The following is a 17544-nucleotide window of genomic DNA, read 5'->3' on the forward strand; positions in this document are numbered from 1 at the left end:
ATGTTCAATGACCAAAAAGATGAAGTCTCATTTAATTTAAATAGCCCTGGTTAAGATAGATAAATTTAAGAGTTAACTTTAGATGATCTAAATGATGAAGACTTAAAAATAAAAGATTAGTATTTGAACAATAATAATAAAATTGAAATAAAAAATAATTTAAACATAGATAGCTTTGATATCAAGCTCAATAACTTAAAAAATTCAAACATTCCTCCTAGAATTTAGGATAAATATACCTAAGATTTTTCCTATCCAAATAATTCAGATTTTTAAAGATATAACCCGAGCGAAAACTAACCAAGAACAATAAATTTTGATACAGCAACTTTCGAAAATAGCTTAGATGGAGAAGAATCTGAAAGTGGTTTAGGATTTGCTGATTCTAATAAAAGCAGGCCGCCTTTAGGAAAATAAAATTAAATGAAATTTTAAAAATAAAATGAATAATAGCACAACTAATTTTCACACAGTTAAGACAGTGATTTTGATCTTTCAGACACAAAATTGAGAAGATTAGGGATAATCAATTCTTTAAAGAAAGATGCATAAGAATATTCAAATTTACTTCATAATTATTCAAAACAATTTAAAGATACTAACTCAGACTCAACTCGCCTTTCTGATTAATAGACTACTCATAATGCAGCAAGCTATAACCTTAATAATAACAGCTTCTCTAACAATAATTTATTTTCACGTGAAAACTCTCGTAATGCCTTTGATAAGTATGGATATATGCTTCAAAGGGAAGGTTACTAGCAACAATCTGCAAGCTTTTTAACCTCAAATCCTCCTGCTAATCCTCATAACTTAAACAACAAAGATATATAAGATAGAATGTCTTCTATCAATAACAAAATTAGAGAAGCATATCAAGAATTTTCAAATACTAAAGATCCTACAGGATTTGCTCCCACATCTTCACAGAATTCTGCATCAGATCCTTACAGAATATCAATAAATTCATTCAAAAATTCGCTATTTAGTGCTCAAAAGGAAAATAATTCATATAATGTAAATTAACACCATCCTTAATCTTCAGTAGGTGCTTTAGTAAAAGAAGATAAAATAAATAATCTGAGTAGCTATAATTAATTTCATAACTCTTCAAACTACAATATTGACAATCAAAATAGAATGGATTCTGATGCAATCTTAAGAAGTGCTTTATAAGCCCATCATTTGGCAACAAGTGGTTTCAAGATGTCTAACCAATAACAGCAGGCTAAACCTCCTAAAAATAATCCTGTAAGTAACTTGAATAGAGTATTTGGTGAAACAAGCACAATGTTTAACGAATTTAAGAAAAGGTCAGCTTCTATAAATGTAACTGGAGAAGAAGATTCAAGATCTACTAATAAATAAACTACTCTTACAAATACTGTTTAACCTAGTACTACAATAAGTAATGAGCCAAATTCTTACTAAAAGTACATGAATATAAAGAAAAAATATTATGACACATTTTTACCAGAAAAGGATAAAATAATGAACAATCCTCTAAAACTTTTAAAGTATAAAATTCACCAGAGGGATACACAAACACTTGATAATTGTAAAAACACACTTAAATTTATTGACTAAGAAATATCATAAAATATTGACCCAGCACTATCAAATTCTATTTATTAAAAATCTTCTTAGTAAAGCTTTTCAGCAACAAATGAATTTAAAATTTGAATTAATAAGCCTTATAAAATATTAAGGATAAAAAGCTTTGCAATTTTTCATTAAAAAAAAGAATAATAAATAAATGAATGATAAAGTAAAAAACAGAAATTAATTAAAATTGATTTATTATTATCAATAATTAAAAAAAATAATTAATCAATATTTTACTATTAAATATTTATTTATATTTCATAGAAATTTTTTGGCATTGAATTTATCAATTAAAAAATATTTCCTTTTTTTAATATTGGTATTATTTTAACATTAATTTATTATAAAGCTCATAAAAACATTAATTATAATGTTACGATCTGTTAAGTTTGTATTATAAAAAAAAAATAAGTATTAATAGTTAATTCTATTTATTAAAATTGGTTTCGTTCATAACTTTTGAATATTTTGCTTTAATACATTTAAAGAATCAAAATATTAATTTAATTTAATGAAAAAAAGTAATTTAATATTTAATTTAAATAACTAATTAATTGTTAGAAAAATAATTAAATAATTTAATAAAAGTGAAAATAAATATAATTAATTATATTGATTGATATATTGAACGATAATATTTGCATAATTAAAAAATTATTTTACAAATTAAATACTTAACATAAAGAATTTAATTTATATTTATATTTACTGTAAAAAGTTTCTCTTTATAAAATTAATATGATATATTTGCTTATTTCAAGTTCCATTTCATATTTTTTTAGTCTATCAATCAATCAATCATACATGTGCTTAAGTTTTATTTTTTATTCCTTAGCAGCTAATAGGTTAAATTCTTTAATTTCATCCATTCTTTATCTATGTTATCTATTTTTTTATCTTTCTAGGTTGATCAACATAAATCTATTATGCTTTTGTATAAAAGAACTTTAAAAATATATAAAATAAATAATTTTTTTTACTTCAGTTTAGTTAGAAAAGGCCTTATCCTCATCTCTCTCTAAATTCTTCAATATCTATATTATTTATAAAAGTAATATTTTTTTTATTTCTATTTATGTAACGAATTAAAATACTTCTCTTTCATGACGTTATTAATCTTGTTCAAGAATAATATCCTTTTTTTATTGAGGATTCATACCTTTCCAGTGATAAGGTATAACTCTATGAGGACCAAATGCACTTGTACAAGTGCCAGTATTTTCTGTTTGGAAATTATTTGTGTTACAATATGTAATGTGATACTAATTTTATGCTTAATTATCAAGATGGGAGGATCTTTCATAATCTAACTTTTCATTTCTCTATTTTTTGATAAATTTAACAAATGAATTTATTAAAGATTTCTAGTTTACTTTGTTTTGTTTGAATCATATTAAATAATTTATTTTTTCATAAACAATTTAATCTTTTTTTCAATCAATCAATAAATATATTAAAATGCATTAAAAATAATTTAATTAATATCAATAAGCTTGCTTTTATTAGAAATTGTATTTATTTATAATAAATTTATAAAACAGTTAAAGGGTTAGCTAATTACTTATTAAATGTTGAATTCTTTGGTATTCTTTTCCCAGTTTCTTCTTTTTTAATTTAAATTATCTTCCAAATCTCCTCTCATCATATTTATATGTAATGTTTATTATTCAAAAGCCCTAAAATGTATATCAATATAAGAAATATTATTATCATTTTCTTAATAAAAGTTGTTTCAATAATAATGAATAATAATTAATGTTTAGCAATAAAAATGCAATCAATTAGTTTATTTAAAGAAACTAATTAAAGTTAATAAATTGTAGTTTTACTTTTTTTCTTCATCTTCTTAACGTTTTCTCTCTTCTTTTTCTCTAATCTACTATTCAATCCAGTCTCTTTGTTAAAGTTGTTAGAGTCTCCTTCTATTACCTTAATCTTTAAATAATTTACTATTTGTAAAACTTATTAGAGCATCAAAATATTAAATTTGTAAGATTTAAAAATGACAACTGCAAATGCTATTTACTCAAATCTTCACCGTCTAAGCATTTAAGAGAAGATATACCACATCTTATAATTTATTCTTTATGTTGATAGTTAGTTCTATTAAAATCGCTATTTGTATTTCCACTCATTTTATATATATTTGATTATCTTTTTCTTTTTTTGATTTTTCCAAACAAATTTAATTAAGAGATTTGCTTATCTATTATTTAACTTAATTCTTTCATGCATTTGAATTCTAATTACTATCTCAGTCATTTATCATTAAATATGTTGTTTTTTGCCATAAATAAATTGAAATTGCTTATAACACAAAAAATAGCTTAAAAATAAACAATAATTTTTTTAATTAAATGTACGAATAATTATTTTATTTTAAACACCAATTAAATTTATTTTAAAAATGAATACAAAATTAGCTAATCAATCACAAACATAAATTATAAAAGACAAATTTTTGTATTTATTTATTTATGACAGTTTAAAATAAAAATCAAATATTATTTTAAGAACTATCTTCATCTAAATTTTATATCAAATCAAACTCTGTATTGAACTCATATCCATCTTTGTTGAGAATCTTATTGATAATTATTTCTTTATCTTACTTTAAGCTTTCATCTATGCTCTTTTAAGTTAGTTTTCTTAGTTTTTCTTTTTACTCTTCTTATTCCATATTTTCAAAAATCTTTTTATAATTTTTTGCTTGGTTTTTCTAACTTTATTCCAGTTTTTACTTGCAAGTATTTATATACTATTCAAAGTCTAATTTAGTCTAGGCATCATCTGGAAATTTTTTAATGTATTATTATAACTCAACATAAGCCTAATCAAAATATGAGAGCTTATATAGGCTCTTAGCTTAAGCATAAAGCATTTTTTAATTTTCAGGGTCCAGTTTAAGTAGTTCTTAAGCACTCTCACAAGCTTTTGAGTATAGTTTTGCTTTCATTGCAGCCACTGTTTTATTTTATGCTATTTAAATTTTTAGTGCTTTGATAGTTATTATGTCTTCTTAAGTATCTTCAATAAATTTAGCATACTTGTTGTAAATATTTTCTGTATGTATTTCAAGCTTTTAATATTTCTAAAAAGCTTCATTAAACTTTCCTTATCTGAAGTACTTTTCAGTAATATCTTCTTTTTTATGTTAAAGTTCTTAATTCTATAATTTCAAATTTTCAATTTCTTCTTATCTAATAATTTTTCTTTCTTCTTATGTTATTTCCTATCCTTCTTTGAACTCTCTTTTCTTAACCTACAGCTTTAATTTTTCTAATTTTATTTTATAAACCTTAGATACTGATTATGTTTCTATATCTTTTTAATAAGACTAAAGTGTGTTCACAAAACTAAATGGGGTTGTGTATCCATCATCAAATATAAACCAAGCTTCTTCTCCCTCTTTGATAAAAAATAATAAAAAGTTAACTATTATTTACTTAATAGTTTAATCTTTTTTACCTTCTAAAAATAGACATGCATAATGATATCCAGTAAAATGGTTGGATTCCTCGTTAAAGAGTGAAATTTTCAAAGATCTATCCTTGCTCTCTTAATTTAATAATAATCCTTCATCGTTTCTTACTTCAACAATAATATGAGCTGTGCCATCTAACAATTTCATGTATTTTTATACATTTTATTCTGACTTTAACTTATAGTACTCCTCACCTTATTGTTCGTATTAGGATAAAGGAACATATTTTCTAAAACTTTCAAAAATATTTATAGCATGAAGATTTTCTAATATTTTTGACAAGTCAAAAGAGTCTTCAACTTTCTTTTTTTTAATTTAGCTTTTGAGGGCTTCATCAATTATCTATTCAGGCTAGTTAACAAAAATAATAGAAGGTTTAGAGGACTACATTTTTATTATTAAAATTCTTTTTATTTGATTCTTTTATTTTTTAATCTTTTTACAAATATTTGAGACTGTTTTGATAATTTATAAATTTTTGTATCAAATTTTTGTAAAAAAGATTCTGTTAAAAGTGTTTACAAAAAATAAAAATAAAATATTTTTATTTTTAATTATGTTGTTTATTCTTTTATTTAATATAAAAAAAATTAATCATCCAGCAATCTAAAATAATAAAAGCATCCATCCTATAGATACGAACTACTTTATCAAAATTTAAAAGTATTTTATTTATTATTTTAAAATTATTAAATTTATTCACTCAAATATATAATATAAAACTAAATAAATTTGCTAACTAAATCTAGTTTTTCTAGTTTTTTTTTATTTAATAGTAAAAATTATTTTATTAAAATCAACAACCTATTTTTTTAATAAATTATTTACTATAATTTATTTTTAGCTTCATTCTTTTTTTCCATATTTCTACAATATCAATATCTTATTTCTTAAGTCCTTATCTAAATTTGTTAAAAATTGAGTGTTCATTTAGTTCTGTTTTCTTAAATTCTTATTTAATTGGTATAATCCCATTATTTTTTATAAGTAAATAATATCTATGAAGCAATTAGTAAATTATGAAAGAACCGATAGTGCTACCCAATAATAGATAGCAAAAATAGGACATTTAAATGTTTTTTATGATCTAAAAAATATTACTAAAACAACTTTTCAAAATTTATTTGATTTTTTTTACCTTAATAATAGCAATATAATAAATATAATAAAATAGATATTTTAGCTAATAAGTTTAATTAAAGAAAACAATCTATAAATTAAATATTATTCTATAACAATATAAATAGATACTTAAATATTTTTAAACAATAAAATAGTTCTCATCGAAATTTATAGAAGGTTCAAAGCTCTATTTTAATTAGTAAATTTTTTTACTTATTTTGAAAAAAAAGGAAATTATTTATTTATTTACAAAATTATGAGATTTATAAACTTTAAATTTCTATCAAATTTTGTAAATAAACACTCAGAAATAAATTCTTTAAGGTTATAAAATATTTTTTCTGAATAATTATATTAACTTTTAACTTCTTAATTCACTAAATAAAGTGAAAAGAAGCAACTTACAAGCAAAAAATAGTGATATCAAAATTTAAATTTAAAATATACTTTTTAGAATATTAAATTTTTTCTAGTCTTAAAGGCTCTTTGTATTTTAAAGCTTAACTAAAATTTCAAAGTTCTATTTAAGATAAATATATCTTTATCTATCTTTATATAAAAGCAATATTGTTTTTTATTTGAACAATCAATAATTTAATTTTATACTAATAGCTTTTTTCCTTAATAATTGATCAACCGAGTAATTAGAGATAATAATTAAAATATTTTTGATGTTATAAAAATTAGAATTTATATTTAAACATGTTTTATCTCAAAGTTAGTTTTTTTCTATTTTTTGAAATTATAATTTATACAGTTTATATTGATGAATATATAAGACATTAATAAACCCACTCATATATTTAAGCTTATTTTAATTACATAAATCATGTACTTAACATTAATAATTATTTTCTTTCATTATTACTATTTCCACATTTCTACAACTGAATTTTTAATTCCTTTACCTAATGTACCGCAGATACTCCATCCATCTAATTCTTACTTCTTAAATTCTTATTAAGTTGGGAGAATCACATTCTTTTTTATGGGATTATAATATCTAGGAGATACTTAGTACATTACAGAAGATCCGATAGCAACACCCCAAAGAAAAGAGCAAAAGGAAGACATTTTTAACTACTTTACTATATTTTAAATTATTGCTGTTAACGTTTATAGAAACTTTTAGATATTTTTAATTAATAAAAAGTATATCTCCAAATAAAATAATAAATGATTAAAGATAGATATTAAAATAGAAAATCCTATCAGAAAATATCAGTTTAATTTTAGAAAATAATAGAAAATTCTAAACATATTCTATTACAACATGGAAATATAAAAAATTTAAAATGGCTTTTGTATTTTAAATACTTTCTTCTATTTTATAAATTTCTATTTAGATTTTAGTATATAATTCTCATTTTAAATTTAGTTAAAATCATCATGCAATTTAAGATTAAATAATATGATTGAAAATTAAAAAATATTTTTTAAATATAAAAATAAGTATTATCTATTAATCTTATAATCTTGCTGAATATTGTTATTAAAAGGAAGTGAGTTTTATATAATATTTTTCTAAACATGTAATTTAATAATATAGTAGTTAAACTAAATAATTAAATAAAACATGCATATATTAAAATAATACTAAGACTATTTAGAATATTATTAAAGTTATTTATTTAATTTATGTTAACTCAATTTTTTATATTTAAGCAAACTAATGAAACTAGGTAAGTTTAAGAAAAAGACATATTAATTTATGATTTCTTTTAATATCAAAAGAATCATAACAAGATTATTTTTTTTAATATTTAGCTATTTAGTAAATTAATAAAAAAAGAATAATTATAATAATAAATAGATTGTTTTTTTATATGTATGGCTCATTTTTATTTATTGCTAAATAATATGATTAAAAATTTGAAATTTTTATTTTTTTATCAGAGATTATTAAAGACATTATTTAGCTAATAAACCTTAAGAATGATTTTGAATTATTCATTCTTTTTCTTAAATTATAAAACTAATCAAAAAATTCTTTACAAAAAATTAAAAGTGAATAGATAGATTTTGGGAATAGTTTAATAAAAATAAAAGACATTTCGTAAAAAACAAGATAAATAGTGAAATTGTTAATTTCAATTTAAAAATATAAATTCAAAATATTTATTTAAATAAATAAATTTTAGAATTAATAAAAATAATTTATTGATTTATTTATTTTAATTAATTGATTATCTAGAAATTATTTTAATTAAAGTTTAAGAACGAAGATTCAGCTAATTATTTAATTTCTCTTTATAATAAATGTAAAAAATAAAAATTTTCAATTAATTTCTGTTCAAATGAATAATAGAAATTATAAAATTGCTGGTAAAAAAAATCTTTGTAATTCAAATAATTATTATAAAATTAATTAATTGTTTAATATCTTTTACTTTCGAAGCAAAATCATAAAATAGCCGCATAATTATTACTGACACATTTTGTATGAATTACTCCTCAAATGTAATAAAAGCTCATTTCTATAAAGCAAATCTTTACATTTAACAAATAATTCATCTCTCTTTATAAATTATTAATAGAAAAAAGGATCTTCTTTAAATTTAAGTCCTTCCTAAGGTATTTTATTTTTGATATTTGGTCAGTAGGATTAAATATTATATTATAAATATAAAAAGATTAGCATGTTTATTCATCAGATGAATTTAGTTCCCCACAAGGTTTATAAAATATAGAAAATAATGCATAATATAAATAAAATGACTCATTTGATTCCCCTATTCCAGTACTTAAATAAAACTTATTTCTAAAAAAATATAATCATATGTTATTTACTAGATTAAAAAGCCTACAAACTAGAAAAAAACAGTCAGTTATAACCAAATAGAAAGCTTAAATGATAGGGAATCACTGCCTTAATAAAAATAATAAAATAGTTCAATTAGAAATAAATCTGCCCAAAATACGCAAGGTAATTTTTTTAAAATGTAATTTAAATAAAAAAATATAAATTATAGCTGAAAAATAAGAATTATATAATATGAGCTTTAGAAACACTAACTCATAGGCTTAGTAAGTGAAGAAAACTTATACACTAGAAGAGGTTTAATAATGTAATGAAAAGAGTTTAAAAATGTATATTTAATTATATATTTATAAATAGTATTAGCCCAAGAAGCAGAAAAGTATGATGAGCAGCAAAACCGTTTAGTAGGATAATTATATAGCTTGAAGTAAAAAAGTTATAAAAAATTACTAATATAATACTTATTATTTTTTTATTAGTGAATAAAATAAAGCACTCGCAAGGGAATTATAAAATTCTAAAAACATGTAAGAAAATCTGTTGAATTAATTAGAATAAATTCGTGAAGTAAGAAATAACTCTAATCTAACTCATAATAGAAGTGCATCTTAAGATGAATTTTTAAAGAGAGAGTAAGAATTTAGAGAAGCAGTAAAACATCAAGATGACTCTATAAGATTAGATAAATGGATAGATGCTCTGTAAATTTATTTTTTGTTTTCTATAATCTAATTCTAATTTTTATAGTAAAAAAGTTGAGAAAATGAGGAAAGATTTAAAGGAAAAGATTAGAAAAATGTGCAACACTAACAATTAATCAGTTTTGTAAATTTTAAAGCTATCATACATAATTTATATATTTAATCAAATAATAAATTATAAAAGGAGACTTAATGCAAGAGATTTAACCTATGAAAGTAAAGGTAGTTATTCCCCTCAAAAGTATCAAATTGTCTATCCTGTTTAAATTAAATAATAATAAAAATATACCAAGAGCACTGCTTTCGGAAAAAATTATGATGGGTACCTTAAAAGCAAGCATTAAAAGTAAAATTTTATAAATTTTGATTGATATCTGAGTTCATTTATTTACTTCACCAAAATATATAAAAAGCCAGTAGTTTTAAAAGATTTTTGTAACAAATATATAATTGAGAAATATTCTTCCACCAATTCATTTATTTTTTGAAATTTTACAAATTAATACAGGCTTTGATAAAATAAAATCTATATTAAAAGCTCTGGATAATATCAAAATAATACATAAAATTATTTTTTAATTAATTATAGAATAGACCAAAAAGGGTAGATAAATAACTCTTTATTGCTGTAAAAAGGTTAACCAACTTAAACATATTTGAGAAGCGTTATTTGAATAAAAATATTTCCTTAAGTTGGCTTAGAAGTGTTAAAAATTTTTAAATAGTTTAAATATTTTAAAATGAATAACAAATAAACAAATAATAAAAATTAATAATAGAGTAAATTTTATTTTTTTTGTTTGGCTACAGTATAAATGATTATATTAGTTGTTTTATCCTATCAAATTTTATTATCGAGAGAACACATAAGTATCAAAAATATTACAAACCCTTATTTTTGATTAATAGTTGATAAAAGTATTAAAAAAATTTTTAATATTGCTATTTTTCATTGAAATTCAACTAATTTTATATAAAAATATAAAAATTGTTTATTTTTATTATCAGATTTTTTAATTGAAAAAAAAAAAAAACACAACAACTTTAAAAATTACTTATCCATTTATTTATTCGTCAAGATAAATATTAAATAAGGTTAATATTATATACCATTAAAGCAGTAATAAAATATTTTTCACACTACAAGTTAAAGATATATCTAAATCATTTATTTATTTGCTAATATAAATATTAATGTTGTTAATGATTATTACCATTAGTATATTAATATATAATTATTTAAAATATTATTTAGTTTGTTTATCCCAATTAAATCAAGTTATTGAAAGAGCAAACAGGCTTAAAATACTTAAAAACCATATAATTATTTATAATAATACACACATTATTAAATAAATTCTTATGTAATAAAATCTTTAAATGTAAAAATGAAATAGTTTTAAACTGATAATATATTATTAGATATTCCCTTTTTCCTAAAAAATATTTTAAGTCAGTAAGTTATTTAAATCAGTGAATAATAATTTTATATTTATATGTGATAACTAATTACTCTCTAAATATTTAAATATAGATAGATAAATAAACATAGATAGATTTATAGCATTTTTCAAGATTTTCTAACAGGATTTGCTGATGATTTATGGGCAGCATGAGATTTTGTTTCCTTTTAATGAGGTTAGTAAATAAAAGTTTATGAGGCTAAAGCTGGATCGTATCCAATAGTTTCAGCAATCCATGTTTATATTTTTGATTTAGCAGAAGGCTTTGATTTTGAAGAATCTTTTATCCACAGCTATATAATATCCTATTCTTGCTTGATTTATAAAACAAATCCATTAAGTAAATCTTTTTCTTCACAAGTCTCGCCTAAAAAACCCATAATTAAATCTTCCCATATCTTATTTACAAATCCTTTTTTCATTCTTATGTTGAACCTACCACCACCTTTATTAGCTTAGTCTTCCCACATTGGTTAGATATCTTTTAGAAAAAGATAAAAAGATCCAGATTACAAATCTTATGGTCTATAAATATGACAATAATAATTAAAATAATCTTCTATGGTTTCAATATCTCCAATAGGAATAATGGATTTTTCGTAGTTTAAATTGGTAATGTTATCATTTGGATTCATGAAAGATAAATGAAATTTATTTCTCAATTAGTAAGGCTATTTTGGAATATTTTCTTTTGGAGTGTAATCTTTGTTATCATTATAGCTATTTCCTTGAGATTATCCTTGCCATCTGTTAAATTTTCCATCTTTGTTATTATTATTATTTTAAACATAATTGCTATTTGTATTGCTATTATTATTGTTATTTCCTTTATTTCCTGTGTTGTTGTTCATCCTTTCTGCCATTTTTCTTTTATATAAAATATCACTTTTAAACTGTTTATTGAATATTTATGCAATTAATTAATTTCCTTTAAATTAATTATTTTTTCTTTATAAAAATATGAGATAATTAATTAATTAATTTATGAGTCATATGATTTCAAATAAAATACATTCAAGTTTAATTTTCCTTCTTTATTTGTTAAACTCTACCTAATTGATAGACAAAAAGGTATGTATGTGATTTTATTAAAAATAAAAATATTCCGTATAAAAGGAGATTATGATAAATGAATAAAATTTTAATACATTTTATAATGAAATGATAAAAATAATTGAATTTCACTTAAAATATTTGCAAATACTTAAATAGAATTATTATGTCAAGCAAGCTTATGAAAACAATCAGCTTATATATATAGTTTATGTATTAAGCTAAATAACAAAACTATTATAAAATTTTTGGTTTAATTAATTAACATTATTGATAAATATGCAAAGAGATACTTAATTATTTACAAAAAAGTATAAAATTTTAATTAGTTTTTATTAATTAAGTTGTTATATAATTATTTTTATGATCATTTATGGGTTTATTTATTCTTTTTTTTTAATTGTAAATAAGATCAATAAGTTTTTAAGTGCCAGCAATTTCTCATCATAATTTCGAAATATTAATCATCTTCTATACATTAGCTTGTGATGTGATAAAACTCAAAGAATTCATTGAAATGGACTATTCCTTAATTCAAATTGTTTGGGTTCTTTTTATAAAATAAAATAAATATCAATTCAATATTAGTTGTTTTTATATTACAAAAGTTTGCATATGAAGCTCAAATGAATCAATAAAATCTTATAATGCTTCTTCATCGGATACCTTTCCTAATTTAACATTTGGGTGACCTCTGCTATCGTAAGTTTCTATTTAATAAAATTATATTTTTGTAAAAAGTTTGATTTTATGTTGTAATTTTACATTTGATAAGTTCCAAGGGGACTTCTCCACATCTGGTTCTATCCATTCCAGTAAATGAATGTACTATTAGTTGCTATCTATGCTCAGCAATTTTACCTTTAAGGGCTTTGAAAAGATCCTCTAGATCTAGAGATCCTTATCTTTCAAATTAATTAAATATATCTTAAGGATTTTCAATTTATAAACGGAGTTCATTCAAAGCTTAAACAAAAGATTGATATGAAATAACACTCTAATTATCTCTCATAACATTTCTAAATTTTTAGTATAATTTAATGAACCCTCTAACTCCTCTTTGAGCAACTTTAGATCTAAATTCATTAAGAGGATTTTTTTGAGGTTATTATTATGGTTGCTCCCTATTTTTAAAAAGGTATTTATCATGCTAAATATTTAATAAATAGTTACTGTGTTTAAGGACGACGAGGAGGGTAAAGATTAGGTTATTTAACAGGAGATCCTCTCATAGAGCCAACTTATGAATTGCTTGTATAAGGTCTGAGCTAAGTTGAATAATGAGTAGGTTCTTGTGAGGTACCAAAGGGAGCATTTGATGAAACTGTACCACCATTTACTATAAATCTATGATGATCTTGCAAAAATCCTTTCTTTTCAGGATCAAATGCATTTCTCTAGCCTTATATTTTTAAAATGTTTGATTAAATAAATTATTTCTAAATTATAAATTTATTTATTATTTATTTTACCTGCATACTTATTAATTAAAGAATTCTATTAAGATAATCTATAAGTGTTTACTAATATAGACTCAAATAATTAATCATCTTATATAGAAGCACTCATGTTATTGTAATAGTCAATAAATTATTCTCTAGAAATTTCATTACTTGGCACATCACTCTTTTATTTTAATAAAGTTGTAAATTTAGTAAAAATGAGCATTGAAATAAATAAATAAAATTTGTTACATATAATTTATTATGAAGTTCAAGTGTAGAAAATAATTCTTGTGCTATATCATCTTCGTGGCGCTTAGCAGTTTTAACATCAGGATGAGCTCTAGGATAAAACTCCCTTTGAATATCAGCAAATGTAATGACATTTTCACCATATTGATCAATTTTATTGAATACTTCGTTTACTAAATTAAATCTAAATTAATTCATTTATCCTTTAAGAGAATTTAGGAATTCAAACAAACTTATTTAGCCAGTTTCTTATGGATCAAATAAATTGAAGATAATGGTAACTTCTGTTTCAGTTACTTCTATTTTAAAGTTGCTGATTGATTTTTTAAACTCTACTAAATTTAATCTTCCATCATTATCAACATCAGTTGTTTTTAGCTGTCTTTCTAGTGTTAAGAATCCTCTGGGACCTTTGCTTGCTAGTCTGTTTTTGATTCTTATCAAAATTAATTCTATTTATCTTTGAGAAACATTATTTTCTTGCATGAAGCGTGTGCTTGTTGCCTAAGAACACATACTTTAAGTATCCTAATCTACTTGCTATGATGCTGGACCGATTTACTATCTTTATCTTTACTAAGATTACTGAGATTATCTATCAAATTCTACTTATCTTAAATTATTTGCTACTGATCCATACTGATTTTTTCCTTGTGCCTAACTCTATCTAGATAATTAAGATTGCTAATCAAAAGGTCTAGCATTATTATTCTATTGCTATGACTATTAAGAATATCTATCATCTTCGAAGTTTCCTTACTTTATTCTTCTATCTTGCTAATCAAATTAAGAAACCTAGTTTACTTACTAACTGAGATGATCGTTTCCCATAATTGTATTTTTAATAGGAGGGGAAAATTAATTTCTATCAGGAGTGAAATTATTTTAGCTGTACTTACTTCCCTTATTATTATTAACATCAGGTTTCCAGATATTTGTGATATATTATTTAAATGATTCATCGCCTTCCCATAAATGATTCAAAAATGTATAATAGTCTACAAAATCTTCGAAGGTCATTTTGTCATCATGAATATCCTAAATTAAATTTTAAATCTTAATATTTAATCTAATAAAATTATTTAATACTCTTAAATCAAGATAACTCTCAAATGAGCTACGGAATTCTAATTTTATGTCTTCTTCTCCTCTAAATCCGTTGACCGCATCTGGGTGATTTGAAGGATTGTATGAACTTTTTACAACTGCAGTGTTTATAACTCCAAAATTAGATCTATCTAAAAATGTGTATGCTTGAGTTATTAGACTTTTTCTAAATGGATTTAAAGGTACCTATTTTTTAATTTAAATTTCAATTAATTCATTATATTTTTCAAGCAATATTAAATTTTACTTTTAGCTTATTCAAGAAATCTTCATAATTGATGCTACCATAATTATGCTTATCAAGGTAGTAAAATACTTTTTCAATAACAGCAGGATCTTCCTAAATTTTAAAGTCACTTAAGGCACTTTCTAACTAATTTATGTTTATTGTTTTTCTTCCTGTGTTATCTAAGACCTGATTTAAATTCATTTAACAATTCTTAGTCAAATGATATAATTCATTAAATATTAAATTACCTTTAACATTAAAGCAAAACTTAAGAGACCTGATGCCCCTTTTAGTGAAAGAGTTTGTCTGACTTTTTCGTAGAATCTTTCACAACTAGCAATAAATATTTCAAAAAGAAAAAATTTTATTTATAATTCATTTTAAATTGTTTCCTTACTCTTATAAATCGTCACGAGGTACTTTGCTTTATGTATATCCAATATTTTATTTAGATGATACGCTATTTATAATTAAAAAAGAATTTTTATACCTATTTTACACTTCATATTAAATGTTTGAAGCTTGAATTTATAATTATTTACCTAGAAGCATTATCAATTTATGAATCTTAACCGAATTAAGAATTAGATTGTTAAGACTTTGCAGATTCAGATTTCTGTAAAATAAATGCTGTAAATTCTTTATAATCTATTTTTCCCGTTTTGTTTTCATCAAAGTAGTTAAAAAGCTTATCTGTTTCCTAATGAATTTTAAAAAAATATTTAATATCATTAAAAAATATTAAAAATTATTTTAATTCTTTAAATGCTAATTTATATTGTTGCTTTGAGATGCTCATTAATTTAAATAATTAACTAATTACATCTATTTCAGGAACAACTCCAACTTTTGCAAGTCCTCTAAAGAATTCATTTTTTGAGAGCAAGCCATTGTTCTATAAGTCAAAAAACTTAAATGATTTAATCAAAGTTGCTTCTACTCCCGATTTGCTAGAGGAGCGCTAATCAAGCTTTCTCAAAAGTTCTGTCTTAAATCTATTTTTACAAATTAGAATATAAAAAATATGAAAATTGATTTTTAAAATAAAGCTAAATTTAAAATAAAATATTTTCATTATAGTTATGATTGATGTTATAAAGTTTACCTATGAATCAGCCCTTCCATAATTTTAAATCTATATATGTTTTAATGGTTTGAAAACTCTTTATTTAATTTCTAAATGGTTTAGCTTATTAAATTAATAACAACTTTTCTTTATTATTTTTTTCCTATTTAATAAAAATTATTTATTTTCAAAATTTTTTATTAAATCACATTTCTTAGATATAAATCAAAAAGAGATTATTTGATTATTAACTAATTAATTAAATAGTTAACTTATTTAATCAATTTAGATACAAATAGATTGTTAAATTTTTATCGATAACTTTCAAAAATTAATATTATTCGATACTCTAACTATCATATCCAATTATTTTAATAAATAAATTTTATTGTTTATTTCGATACAAAATTTGATAATTTTTATAAACTGAATAGATTATTTATAACAAGATAGCAAAGCAGATAATTGTTTATTCGCTTTTAAAAGTTGTTACTGTTAACAATATCTTAAAATTCAACATTTACCAATAATATTTAAAAGCTCAATCCATTTTAATTTTATAAGAAAATATATTATTTAAAAATTAATATAAGTTTTAGCTGGCTATTTTAAGTACTTTGTATGCACATATTTATATTTATAATATTTATAAGTAATTTCATAAAATGTATTTTATAAAAACCATTTATTTTAACAAATGGTTTAATGATAAATGTGTATTTTTAAAAATTTGAATAGATTTTTAGATAAAACAAATTTTTAATAAATATTTAGTTAGCTAAAATGCTGTTACTTTATTCATACAAACTGTTAATAAATTTTTGAAATAAGCAAATATTATCATAAAATTAAAGCCTTACCTTAAATACAATTATTAAAAGTTTTAAACAAACAAATTTGATAAAAATTTGGATTTATAATCATTTATTTAAAATATTTAAAAAATATGAAGATTTATTATAAAAAAAGATGTAAAATGATATTATTAATTTATATTTAAAAGAATCTTAAAACTAAAATAATAAAGATTAGATTTAAAATTTTTTCAAGTAAATAATATAACTTTATTTAGTTTATATATTTCATCTAGTATTTAATAGCAACATATTTATTATTCAATAAAATATTCATTTTTTTGTAAAAATTATTTTAGATGTTGAAATATTGATTTTGAAAAATATTAAATTAAAATAAAAAACTTGAAAGAAAGAAAATAAGTTAATATAAAACTTTATTTATATTTGTTTGTAAAAAAGTAA

At 21.3% G+C, this 17544-nt stretch overlaps 7 protein-coding genes across 7 annotated transcripts; 2 read left to right on the top strand and 5 right to left on the bottom strand. All coding sequences in view use genetic code 6, as the record gives it.

Annotated features, from left to right (window-relative positions):
- On the top strand, positions 1-1683 carry TTHERM_00624650 (hypothetical protein; the record flags this gene model as incomplete). Its single annotated transcript, XM_001022591.1, has 1 exon — positions 1-1683. One exon carries the CDS (start codon positions 1-3, stop codon positions 1681-1683), a length of 1683 nt encoding a protein of 560 aa, XP_001022591.1.
- A 716-nt stretch (positions 1684-2399) lies between these two features.
- TTHERM_00624660 (protofilament ribbon protein) lies at positions 2400-3836 on the bottom strand (the record flags this gene model as incomplete). The annotated part of the gene is made up of 6 exons (XM_001022592.4): positions 2400-2534; positions 2586-2639; positions 2700-2927; positions 3167-3281; positions 3435-3540; positions 3632-3836. 6 exons carry the CDS (start codon positions 3834-3836, stop codon positions 2400-2402), a joined length of 843 nt encoding a protein of 280 aa, XP_001022592.3.
- A 266-nt stretch (positions 3837-4102) lies between these two features.
- Positions 4103-5533, bottom strand: TTHERM_00624670 (hypothetical protein; the record flags this gene model as incomplete). The annotated part of the gene is made up of 2 exons (XM_001022593.3): positions 5074-5533; positions 4103-5013 (listed from the first exon to the last, which is right to left on the bottom strand). The coding sequence occupies exons 1-2, from the start codon at positions 5477-5479 to the stop codon at positions 4103-4105; spliced, it is 1317 nt and encodes a 438-aa protein (XP_001022593.2). The 5' UTR covers positions 5480-5533.
- A 1536-nt stretch (positions 5534-7069) lies between these two features.
- On the bottom strand, positions 7070-7285 carry TTHERM_00624680 (hypothetical protein; the record flags this gene model as incomplete). Its single annotated transcript, XM_001022594.1, has 1 exon — positions 7070-7285. One exon carries the CDS (start codon positions 7283-7285, stop codon positions 7070-7072), a length of 216 nt encoding a protein of 71 aa, XP_001022594.1.
- Positions 7286-8587: 1302 nt separating this feature from the next.
- TTHERM_00624690 (hypothetical protein) lies at positions 8588-10347 on the top strand (the record flags this gene model as incomplete). Its single annotated transcript, XM_001022595.4, has 10 exons — positions 8588-8671; positions 8749-8785; positions 8845-8951; positions 9005-9137; positions 9184-9279; positions 9330-9399; positions 9452-9673; positions 9720-9797; positions 9858-10019; positions 10263-10347. Exons 1-10 carry the CDS (start codon positions 8654-8656, stop codon positions 10345-10347), a joined length of 1008 nt encoding a protein of 335 aa, XP_001022595.3. The 5' UTR covers positions 8588-8653.
- Positions 10348-11243: 896 nt separating this feature from the next.
- Positions 11244-12083, bottom strand: TTHERM_00624700 (eukaryotic translation initiation factor 4E; the record flags this gene model as incomplete). Its single annotated transcript, XM_001022596.4, has 1 exon — positions 11244-12083. The coding sequence occupies exon 1, from the start codon at positions 11997-11999 to the stop codon at positions 11244-11246; it is 756 nt and encodes a 251-aa protein (XP_001022596.3). The 5' UTR covers positions 12000-12083.
- A 518-nt stretch (positions 12084-12601) lies between these two features.
- TTHERM_00624710 (EF hand protein) lies at positions 12602-16344 on the bottom strand (the record flags this gene model as incomplete). Its single annotated transcript, XM_001022597.2, has 13 exons — positions 12602-12739; positions 12793-12899; positions 12955-13313; positions 13363-13591; positions 13662-13815; positions 13884-14921; positions 14973-15176; positions 15238-15405; positions 15468-15552; positions 15617-15679; positions 15762-15919; positions 16043-16214; positions 16325-16344. 13 exons carry the CDS (start codon positions 16342-16344, stop codon positions 12602-12604), a joined length of 2895 nt encoding a protein of 964 aa, XP_001022597.2.
- Between the last annotated feature and the right edge of the window lie 1200 nt (positions 16345-17544).

The sequence above is a fragment of the Tetrahymena thermophila genome (genome assembly GCF_000189635.1).
Source record: "Tetrahymena thermophila SB210 genomic scaffold scf_8254479, whole genome shotgun sequence".
Taxonomy (NCBI): Eukaryota; Ciliophora; class Oligohymenophorea; order Hymenostomatida; family Tetrahymenidae; genus Tetrahymena; species Tetrahymena thermophila.